At 45.5% G+C, this 11926-nt stretch overlaps 1 protein-coding gene across 1 annotated transcript in view; it reads right to left on the reverse strand.

Annotated features, from left to right (window-relative positions):
* Window positions 1-10384, reverse strand: part of LOC115600043 (olfactory receptor 10A7-like) — a 28402-nt gene extending 18018 nt beyond the window's left edge. The window contains 1 exon segment of the mRNA XM_030468278.1: window positions 10165-10384. Within this exon segment, the coding sequence (XP_030324138.1) occupies window positions 10165-10384 (220 nt within the window).
* Window positions 10385-11926: the final 1542 nt, after the last annotated feature.

Genomic DNA, 11926 nt, shown 5'->3' on the forward strand with positions numbered 1-11926 from the left:
GTCAGAGCATCTGCCCTGGATTTTAGCCCATGGTCACATGTATCGCTCATTCTGGAGCAGGAGAGAACCCAGCACAACACTTCTGATCTCCCTTGCTCTTGTTTAGTTGAGTCTGCAGCCTCCCAAAACTCGAGGAGCTCTGAACAGAAAAAATATATTTTAGAATGAAATCTGCCCAGGATTAGAAACAATCTTAGCCTTAAATGGAAGTGAAGGATAAGAAAGAACAAAGAACGTTCAGGGTAGTAACCACTGGGTTGGTCATTGTCCCCCTGAGTTTACACCTGAAAGCAGTGAATTAACAGCCTCTTATCTCCAGGTCCTGGGGTATATTTAAATATGCCAAGCTAAATATCTGTGCTGCCATGTTCCCACCTCCCCCTGCCCAGGGGCTGGAGGTGCTTGCCAGACATTATCAACATCTGGGAGGGGTTGTGCAGGGCTGAGAGAGGGAAAGGCTTTCCTGAGTGCCCCTCTGCCTCTCTCCATGCCCCCCTCAGCTGCTCTTGCTGTTGATGTCAGGCTGGGACCGGGAGTTTCAGCTGCAGGCACAGCTCTTGTGGCTCTTCCCACGCAGATAGTATCAAGGAAAGGAGGTGTCCAGCTGTGCTCTGCCCTGGGAAGCTCTGGGCAGTGCAGTCTGAGTGAGGCTGGGCAGGGAGCTGACCTCCCTTCATCAGATGCCCTCATTCCATCCCTGGGCTGTCTCCTTGGGGTGTCTGTCCAAGCTGTGAGCTGCCTTCCAGGGGACAAAATGAGCCTCGTGTGTCCTGGGCTAAAAGCGGGATGCTGAGACCTTGAGAAAGGGTCAGACACTTGAGTGCTCTGAGCTGGGTCCCTCTGCTCTCAGCAGGGAGAGACAGAGACAGAGCCCAGCTCCCCCTTCTCTGCATGCAGCTGCAGGCAATGCTCTTTGCTCACTCTGTTCTGCCTGAGTGCTGCAGCAATGCTGAGGGTTTCTGATACACAAGAACACTTCCCAGAGAAGATGGAAAGAGCTTTAAAAAAAAAAACAAAAACACAAATGTAGCGGGAGGAGCCATTCTTGCTCCTGAAGCTCGACGAGCTGCTGGTCTCTTCCAGGACTCCAGCCACCACACAGCGCTTCCAGGGTAGAAGTGTAGCAGGAAGAGCCTTTCTTGCTCCAGAGGCTCGAACGAGCTGCTGGCCTCTCCATGCCTCGCACCAGAGTGAGCTGAGGTCTTCTCTGTGGGTGTGTATTCCACCTTTATTGGCCCCCTGGCCTTGCTCATGCCCAATAGGGGCCTGTCCTAATCAGGCATAGGTGGACTCACACCCACTCACTGGCAATTCGAGGCACCTGGTTGACAATGTCTCTCTACACACAAACCAAGCACCTTTTAAGTTTTGAGATTTCCTTTACGCAGGGAGAAGTGTAGCTGAGAAGGCTTTGCATCACCAATTATGTAATATGAAAAATGTCCCCTCTAGGATTGCTCCCTTTACTCACCATTCACATAAAGCCCCTTTTTTAGAGTGCCTGGGGCACTGGGTTTCTCACTGCTCTTCTGCACACAGCCAATGCATTTTCCCTGCCCCTCTGCCAGGGCAATGCCCTGGACCAGTTCTTCTGTGAAATCCCCCAGATCCTCAAGCTCTCCTGCTCACACTCCTTCCTCAGGGAACTGAGGATTCTTGTAGTGAGTTCTTTTTTCTTTTTAGCATGTTTTCTATTTGCAGTGTGCTCATATGTGGAGATCTTCAGGGCTGTGCTGAGGATCCCCTCTGAGCAGGGAAGGCACAAAGCCTTTTCCATGTGCCTCCCTCACCTGGCCGTGCTCTCCATGTTCATCAGCACAGCCATCTTTACCTACCTGAAGCCCCCCTCCATCTGTTCCCCATCCCTGGACCAGGTGCTGTCATTTCTGTACTCGGTGGTTCCTCCAGCAGTGAACCCCCCTCATCTACAGCATGAGGAACCCGGAGCTCAAGAATGCCCTGAAAAAGTGATGTCTGGTGATTTTTCAAAAGGATTAAAATGATTAATTTAATCTACAATTCTCTCTTCACATAGCTCATTAAAAAATCAACTAGTCTTCAGGGGTTTTTTTATTTTGTTTGGTTGTAGATGTGGAGTATTTTGTTTAGATTTTACTCTTTTCCCTTTCAGATTATTGCCCAAAGAGCAATGTGCCCTTTCTTTTATGTGCCTCTGTATTTAATTGTTTTTACCTTGAGAGGTGTGTCAGTCAGGAACTGTGCTCTCTCTCTGTGTATCTAAGCAGAATAAAGAACCTTCCAGTGACTTGTTTTCCTGAGACCCTTCCTTTGAGACCCTCTCTGGAGCTGCCGGGCAGTGCCTGTGTGCAGAACTGGAGGGGAAAGTGTCCTGGCACAAGGGCACTGCCTGGGAGCACCAGCACTTGATCTTTTCCAAGCTGTCCACTTTCCACCTCCACAGTCTCCTTCTGCACCCTTGGGTAAGGCCTGAGTGCTTTGGCAGCTTGGTCACAGCCCTGAGGTGTGACAGTCCTGTGCCCACAGGCAGGGACAGGGCATGGGCACTGCTGGGACAGAGCTGGCCTCCAGAACAGCCCTTCCATCATCACAGGGGTTCTCCTCAGCTCAGCTCTTCTTCCACACTTGCTCTCAAGAAGCTGCCCAAGGAGTCGACTCTGCAGAGATTGTTGCTGTGCTGCTTTCTCTGTGGGCTCCCTGTGATGCCATCATGGTCTCAGGGGTGGGGGTTTGGGGACTTTGGTCTGGTTCTTTTGTCACTTCTTTGGTGTCCAGAGCCCTCAGGGATGGTGAATGTTCTACAATAAAGACAGCCCATGGCACTGGAATCAGGACGCGCACCTCTGAGCACCCTCCATGGGCACACAAGAGCTTATGTGGGTGGTGATCAGTGGCAGTGAGCACCATCAGCTGGGTCTGCCTCCCAGCTTGACCAGCACAGCCCATGAACAGAGTCAGGTGTATAAGGAAAAGTGTGTCCAGAAGATCTAGGAAGGTTTTCCTTCCACTCTACTCTGACCTAGTGAGACCACAGCTGGAATACTCGATCCAGTTGTTCAAGACAGAGAGGGATCTACTGGGGACAGTCCCAGGGAGAGCTCAGATTATTAAGAGACTTGAACATCTCTCATATGAAGAATGACTGAGAGAGTTGGAGCTTTTTAGCTTTGTGAAAAGAAGGATGAGGAGGGAATCTTTTGAATGTCTATAAATATCAGAGGGGTGAATTTAAAGCAAGGGGCTAATCTCTATTCAGTGGAATTATTGGTTTTAGCTACAACATAGAAAGATCCACCTCAACATGAGGAGAAACGTCTTGACTGTGTGGTTGTGGGTGTGGGTGTGTTCCTGTGTGGCCTGTCCTAGGTGATCCTGCTTTGGCAGAGGGGTTGGACAATATGATCTCTAGAGATCCCTTCTGTGGAGGCGGGCTTGCGGAGCAAAGAGACAACTCAATATGAGTTAGCAACTAAGCTCAATTTTATTAAGCAAAGCATTACATTTATATGGTCTTGGCGTCTTCGTGGCTTATGTTGATTATCTGTGTGTTGCTGTTCACACACCTGTTGTCACGTTGCAATAAGGTACTGCTTATCGTCCTTGTCCTGCTTTGTTGATCGCAGGCATCCTGTTTGCAACTTTTTATCTCCCGTAACTTTCTTCTTCTCAGGGGATCAGAACTGGTTAAATACAACTGTTTATGTGCTGTCTATGCGATGCCTTCCCATCCTGTTATTCTTCTTTGCTGCTGCCAACTCCCTTATCTTTTGCACGTAGCTGATCTTTTAATAACCTTGCAGCTGAGCCTCAAGGCCCTTAGCTCACTCTGGCTGAAGCTAATTAGTCAGGATTGTTCACATGTCCGTTTTCTTCCAAAAAACTCCCAACAATTCCCCCTTTTTTTTATTTTGAGCAATCCAGACTTGCTTCATCGCGCGAGATAACATGCTAATGATACATTGCCATAAACAACATACTAATAATACAAAAGCAATAATAATATACTAATAATCAAAAACAATAATAACAAATATAATTGATAAACCTTGTCTAATTAAATCTCTAAGCTATCCCCATATCCTTATGTCCTGGTTTGGGCCAGGATAAAGGTGATTTTCTGTTTTGTACTTTTGCTTTTAGCTAAGTCTCTTGTGGGTGGTTGCACTTCCTGAAATTAACAGCAAGTTTCTCAGACAGTGTGTGTTTCTAGGATTGATAACACTTGATGTTTATAGTTACTGCTAGAGACTGGTATGCAGAGCCAAGGACACTGCTCAGCTCTGAGGAAAACATTTTACCCTCCAGAAGGAGTAAAGAGGTCCCACCTGAACCCTCCTTTGGGGAGGAACAGACAAGATAGATGCCAGAATTGACCAAACAGAGTATTCCATCCCATATATGTCACACTCAGTATAAATTTGAGGCATCACGAGGGCCGAGCCAGATCTTTTCCGGATTTCCAGATTTCCAGACTTCTGGATTTCCTGATTTCCCTTCCTCCCTTCCTTCACCCGGCATCCTGGAAGGATCCTGTCCGTTCGTCTGCCTGTGGTCCTGATCCGTGCCAGCCCATATCTGTGTGTTCCTGCCTCCGGTTCCCGACTGCTGCCGACTCCAGGAGTCCAGCCTGGACTTTCCCAGGGCTGCCCTACAGCCTCGGTGGTGACGTGAGAGTTATTGGGGGAAAGGAGGGAGGAATGTGGTTTCCATTTTCCTGTATATTTGTATATATTTAGTAATTTTTCCTATTTATCATTACTGTTCATTAAAGTTGTGTAGTTTAGTTTCCAACCCATAAGTCTCTCTCCCTTATTCTCTCTCCTTTCTTTATCAAGGAGAGAGAGATTCATAGAGAGCGTCTGTTATTCGGTTTAATTGCCGGGCCAGTGTTAAACCGTGACACCTTAAGGAATTTAACCATTCATTTAACCCAGTATATGCATCAGTTAACAATAAAAAGTCAGTGACAGCACGATATTGTAAAATTGCATCTCTGACACTATCAACATCTTTTAGCATCTGTTTTAAAATACCAGAAGTTAAGTTCATCTGCTTAGCAGTGCAGCAGAATAGCACAATCAACAATCAACATATAGACGAGGGATCCCAAAATCAACATATAAACGATCAGATGAATTACAACATTAACAAAAGCCTGTTATCAATACAATACAATATCAGTACAATACAATACTAAAAGCACATTTCACACTGCAGTGGAAGGACTTAAATACCTTTTTAGTATGAGGAAGGGCTGGTGTCCACTGGCGTGTAGAGCCAAGGGGGTAGAGGAGGCTTTTCCGACAAAAATTCGTCGGGGGGCCCCAAAAGCGTCTCCAGACCCCTCCCGGGTCATGGCACAGTGGAGTCCTGGTTTCCTCCATGGTCGCCAAATTGAGTCCCAAAAAGGCCTAATAAAGTTGTTCAGAGACAGAATTCCAAGCCTTTAAATAGCAAAGGCACTCACCCCCCCCCCCCTTTATCTTTTTCTTTTTCTTTTTTTTTTTTCTCTGCTTTGGTGTCTGCAGCAGGGCTCATTTTCTGAGCAGCAGCAGTGTCTGTGGGGGTAGAGACAGCAGCTGCAGCTGTAGCAGATACACTGACAATGCTTACTGGCCTTATCTGAGTTATGCCCTTGCATGAGAAGCAGGGGGGGAAGGGGCAGGGGGGGGGGTCGAGAAGCAGCTGCAGAGGCAGGAGTGGGGGTGCTCTATGTACCAGGAGCAGTTCTCACTCTCCACAGCAATTCTGCCGCCGTCACAAGACCCGACCAAAAGGTCCTGCTCTCCTGTTTCATTAGCTATAGTTACCCATATAATCTGTTGCTCTAAAAGGTTGGCAGCTGGATGGGCCCGGCTAAGGTCCGGCCATACCATTATCAGCCATATTCGTTTCCAAATCAGGGCCCACCGGTTCATGGCTGGTGTTGGTCAACGGTGCTGTGGCAGCTTTGATCCACCTGCTGGGTACCCGCAGTGGCCCTGTAGGGGTAGATAAACACATATATCCTCTGCCATTAAATTGAACTTGTGCAGGACCTTTCCACAAACCATCTTTTGGGTCTCTATAATGTTCCCACATTTCTGTTTTTACTACTTGTTGTGAAGACAATGCATTGTTATGCAAGATAACCGGAGGCACTTCTTCGTTTCCAAAAACACACAGGTAGTTTAACACAAACAACGCCTTATTCAACCGTTCCACAATGTCTGACACCTCTATAAATTTTCTAAGATACTCTTTTAAGGTATGGTTTGTACGCTCCACTATTGCCTGCCCTGTTGGTGAATTTCGAACTCCCCTAATGTGCTTCATATTCCATTGTTGCATAAACTTTCATATCCTCTCACTGGCATATGCAGGGCCATTATCAGTTTTCATCACCTCAGGTATCCTCATTACCGCAAAGCACTAAGTGAGATGGCGCTTTGCATGCAACACTTTCTCTCCTGTTTGTGAATTTGCCCACACAAACTTTGGAAAACTATTGTTGCCCGTAATCAAAACACAAACCAACAGAGTCAGTTTATGCGGTGCTTTATTCAGGGCCCGGGAAGCCTGAGGACTAGCGTCCCAAGTCAGGGTTCCGAAGACCCTCGTTTTTGGTTCAGCTTTTATACTCTTTTTCATTACAGGCCACGTACAGAGTTACATAAATTTTAGTAACAAACAGTCACATAGATCATGCAGATAACAATAGACAAACAGTCACATAGATCTTACAAATAACAATAGATAGTCATCTCTTAAACTGTAAATCCACGGTTTACCGTTTCAGCTGTCATTACCACCTGGCCCACCACCTGGATACAATATTTTATCTTGATCTTTGGTACATGGTATCAGTTTACTTAACTATTCTCCTTTTGATTAATGTTTTTGCTGATGGGGTCAACACACTCCTTATTCTCCTTTGATCATTGTTCTTGTCAGCTCACTCTTAACTAGTTACTTATTCCCAGAGTTTTAGTCTACCCGAGCCCCTTCTAACTCTTAGTTCGTCCATTTTAAAATTTTACAACCAATATTATTTTATTTCTACTATAAACTGTAACAATTCCCCCCTTTTGAGCATCCTTCGATTATTCCTTCGCAAGGATGCTCAACCTTTAAGCCTCTTGATAAGCAGGTGGAGGCGTCCCTTCTTCTGGAGATATTACCTCCTTCCGGGTCATAGCCTTCATGACCCTTCGTGTATGTTGAGTTTCTTTAATAATCATTCCCAATAAACCCTTGTACATTACTAAAGCAATCACAACAATGATAATTATCATAATTCCATATTGTATAATTGATGATATCCAACCAGAGACCTGGATCCCTAGGGAGCTGAATACTGCTCCAACCCAATTGTATTCTGCCTCTTTTTGAACATCGTGGACCTTGTCCTCAATTTGTTCCAATTGGCTAATATCTTTCTCTACTTCCTGGGTAACGTTTGGGATATGCACACAACAATGTTCATTTTTATTATTCAGATACCCACAAACACCATGCTCTTTTAGCAACATCATATCTAAGGCCATCCTGCTTTGTATGGTCATTCTTGTGGTAGCCTGAAGTTGCAGGTTTAAATCCTTAAATCCTTTCTTAGTTACTGCAGCTAACCGTTCAGTTTGTCCTAATAATTTGTACAGCATTTCCCGATTTCTATAAGTTGAGATGGGTGCGAATAATGATTCTAATACCCATCCAAATTTAACTCCAGAAGAGGGTTCGTGCCACTCATCTTTCTCATCTAACCCTATTATTTCCAAGTCTTCATTTATACCCCTTTTCTCTCTCTTACCCTTCTCTTTCTGTGTCAATTTTGCCTGTTTCCAATATGGACATAAAGTAAATACCCCTAAGGTAATTTGTGTGGCCAATCCATCCAAGGGTAAATGTGATGTCCATTGTCCATGTCCCAATACCCATACTAAATTTCCAGGACTATGAACGGTCATAACTTTACAATTTATAGCAAGATTTCCTTGTACCGCACTAATGGTATGATGGTATCCTCTACATTCACATCCCCATTTTAATGCCATTTTCACTGGGACCAACCCTATTCGTTCTTCTGGGGTGTCACATGTAAATATTTCCGTGCAATTCCATTCTTCTCTTTGGGTTCGTAATTGTCTAAGAGAAGTGGAAGTAGATGTGACTAAGGTTTCTCGATAAGAATGATCCCTATTCCCTAACCACTGTATACACCATTGTACTTTCCTCAAATATGTATAGTGTTCCAAAATACTAGGTCCCCATACTGTCGTCTAATCTTTCCAAGTATCAACTTTTTGAGTAATGTTTTGACAATCCATCTCATTCCGTGTGGATTTGGTTGTTATAATACGTTTTTCGCATGGTTCGTTTGCGGGGAGACTGATCAAGCATTTCCTAGTGTTTTGTATCCATCCATAATAGTTGGGTTTTCCTTTACATTCCTTTTCCGGCATCGCCTTAATTGTCTGACACAAATCTTTCTGTACCATCACCATCTTTGGGACTAGTTGGCATGTCCAAGAAACATTTTTCAAAGATTCTGACATCCCAGTCACTGGTATTATTCCCCATGGTATCGGTTCACCTGCTGCTTGGGGTAAAGGCAAACAGGCTGTAATTTCTGTGACATTTTGCATGAGGCCAAAATCCCTAATCAATCCAATTACTAAATTTTCTTGACCCTTATTCCTTGCTAAATTTTCATCACTAACCGGTTGTTTGCTTTCATTGGTAACTGCTTGCCTAGTTATCCTCCCTTCTTGTTTTGTTTTGGGTCTAATTCTCACTTTCAGATCTCCATATCCAAAGCTTTCTCGAATTAATACTATACAGGTATATTCCCCTTCATCTTCCTTGGTCACTCTAGGTATCTGCAAAATGGTTATTCCTGTCTGGTGTTGCCTATCCCAAACTGTTTGTACTCCTCTTATGATCACTTTACCTCCTGTCACCAATTTGCATCCTGTTTTTACTTCAGCGGATCCAGCTCCTTGATCATCAGTAAACCAACAAGTCAAATTAACTTCGGATCCCTCCTCTACTGTCAGATAAGGTTCAGGTACATTGATCTTTACTACCGTTTCCACGGTCATGATTAGGCTACAAAAGATCAATGTCCTCATGACTTGCTTCTGAACACCATCCTTGTTGGAGACAAAGGCTCTACCGACCATTGCGTGGGGACCTTCTTGACCCTGGTGTAGTGAATCCAGTTGTCGATTCCGTCGACCTTGACGGCCATGTAGGTGGTCATGACCACCTGGTGAGGACCGTCCCATGTCTCCTTCAGTGGTTCCACTGACCAGTTCCTGATGTAGACTTGGTCTCCTGGAAGGATGTCGTGGACCGGATTTTCCAGGGGTAACGGTCGGTTCCACTGCAACGCTCCTCTAAGTGCTGTAAGGGTCTTATTCAGAGACAATACATAATTTAATATCACCTGATCCCCTACCAGATGAGGATCCCCCTGATAAGTAGTAGCATGGTAGGGTTTGCCGTACAAAATTTCGTACGGACTTACCCCTATCCTTTCCCTTGGTTTAATCCTAACTCTTAACAGAGCTAAAGGCAATGCCTGCGGCCACTGGATTTTTGCTTCTTGGCAAATTTTCTTAATTTGGTTTTTCAATGTTTGATTCATCTGCTCTACCTTACCACTTGATTGGGGTCTCCAGGGCGTGTGCAGATTCCAAGTTATTCCTAGTATTACAGAAATCTCCTGCACGATCCCTGCAGTGAAATGAGGACGCCTATCAGATGATAGCCCCAACGGCACCCCAAATCTAGGGATGATTTCTTTCAAGAGTGTTTTTACCACTTCCTTTGTCTGATTGCTCCTGCAAGGGAAAGCTTCTGGCCATCCCGAGAATGTGCACACATACACCAATAGATGTTTGTATGCTTGGGCTTTTGGTAACTCAGAAAAGTCTATTTGCCAATAATCTCCTGGTTGGGGACCTACCTGTAACTTACCCATTTGTACCTGCCTTCTTACCACTGGGTTGTTTTTGATACACACCGGACACATCGCATTTACTCTTTTTGCCAATGTTAACATCTGGTTTGAGAATATTTCATTTTTCAAAAATTTTACCATTGCCTCCACACCCCAGTAACACTTATTGTGTTCTGTTTCCAGTACTATCTTCATGATCCTTACCGGCAGGATCACCTGTCCTGTTGGGGTCACATACCAACCCTTGATGTTCTTTCGTGCCTGCAACATCCGAGCCAGCTTCTCGTCCTCTGGCGAGTAATGTGGTTTGTCTTCCATGTATGCAGCTGCAGGGTTGCCCCGAGCCGGTAGCAAAGCTAATTGAGTCCATACCTCTCTGGCAATCTGCTTTGCCACTTGGTCCGCTTGTCGATTTCCCTGGAACTCTTTTCCTGGATTGTTCCGATGTCCTTTGACGTGCATCACCGCAACTGCCGATGGTTTGTAAATCGCTTCCAGTAACATGATTATCTCTTCCCTGTGTTTGATTGACGACCCCTGCGAATTAAGAAGTCCCCGCTCCTTCCACAGAGCCCCATGCACATGTACTACTCCAAATGCATATTTGGAATCAGTCCATATGTTAACTTTCTTCCCTTGACTCAATACCAGGGCTCTTATCAGGGCCCAAATCTCTGCTTTCTGCGCTGACGTGCCCGGGGGCAATGCTTTTGCTTCCACTATCTGCTGCAAGGTAACCACTGCATACCCTGCATACCTGGTACCTTTTTCCACAAAGCTGGACCCGTCCGTGAACAATTCCCAATCAGGGTCCGGCAGTGGCTCATCCTTCAGGTCCTTCCGGCTGGCGTACACCTGTTCGATTACCTCCACACAGTCATGTTCCAGCTCTCCTTCTTCCTGGGTGGGCCTGAGGAATTCTGCTGGGTTAAGGTGATTTGTTATTTTCAGCTCCACATCATCCTGTTCCCTCAATTGGGCCTGGTATTGGAGCATCCTGCTTGATGAGAGCCAATGGCCCCCCTTTTGCTCCAATACTGTTATGACCATGTGAGGTACATAAACTGTCATGTGCTTGCCCAATGTTAGCTTGCGTGCTTCTTGGATCAGGATCACTGTGGCTGCCACTGCTCTTAGGCATCCTGGCCATCCCCCACTTACTGAGTCCAATTGTTTAGAAAAGTACCCAATCGGCCTTTTCCAAGACCCCAGTTTCTGAGGGAGCACCCCCAAGGCTAACTTTTGCCTTTCATGTACATACAGTTGAAAGTCCTTGGTTAGATCCGGTAGGCCCAGGGCAGGTGCTTCCTTGAGGGCCTGTTTTAACTCCCGAAATGCTTTATCTTCCGTGGGTCCCACTTAAATCTCGGTTCCTTCACAACCTCATACAGTGGTTTGGCTGTCAGCCCAAAGTCGGGGATCCACAGTCGACACCAACCGATCATTCCTAGAAAAGATCTTAGTTCCTGATTATTGCGGGGTACTGGAATTGCACATATGGCTTGTATGCGATTTACTCCCAAACGACGAACTCCCTGCGAAATTTCACATCCTAAATAGATGACCTTTTGTTTGACCAGCTGTGCCTTTTCTCTGGATACCCAGTATCCAGCCTGTCCCAACATATTCAATAGTCCAATGGTTAATTTGAGGCAGAGACCCTGTTCTGTGGTACCCAGAAAAATATCATCCACATACTGCAACACCACATAAGAAAAAGGCGAATCTTTTACCTGGGTAATCTTCCATTCCTCAAGTTCCTTGGCCAGCTGGTTACCGAATATGGTGGGCGAGGATTTAAATCCTTGGGGAAGCCTGGTCCATGTGAGTTGGTGCTTTCGTCCCGTGTCGGGGTTCTCCCATTCGAATGCAAAAATGTTCCTGCTTTCAGGTGCCAGGGGTATGCAGAAGAAGGCATCTTTTAAATCAATTACTGTAAACCATTGAAATTTCTCAGAAACAGATGTTAACAATGTGTACAGATTTGCCACTACGGGATGTATA

This window comes from Calypte anna, chromosome W, assembly GCF_003957555.1.
Source record: "Calypte anna isolate BGI_N300 chromosome W, bCalAnn1_v1.p, whole genome shotgun sequence".
Lineage (NCBI taxonomy): Eukaryota > Metazoa > Chordata > Aves > Apodiformes > Trochilidae > Calypte > Calypte anna.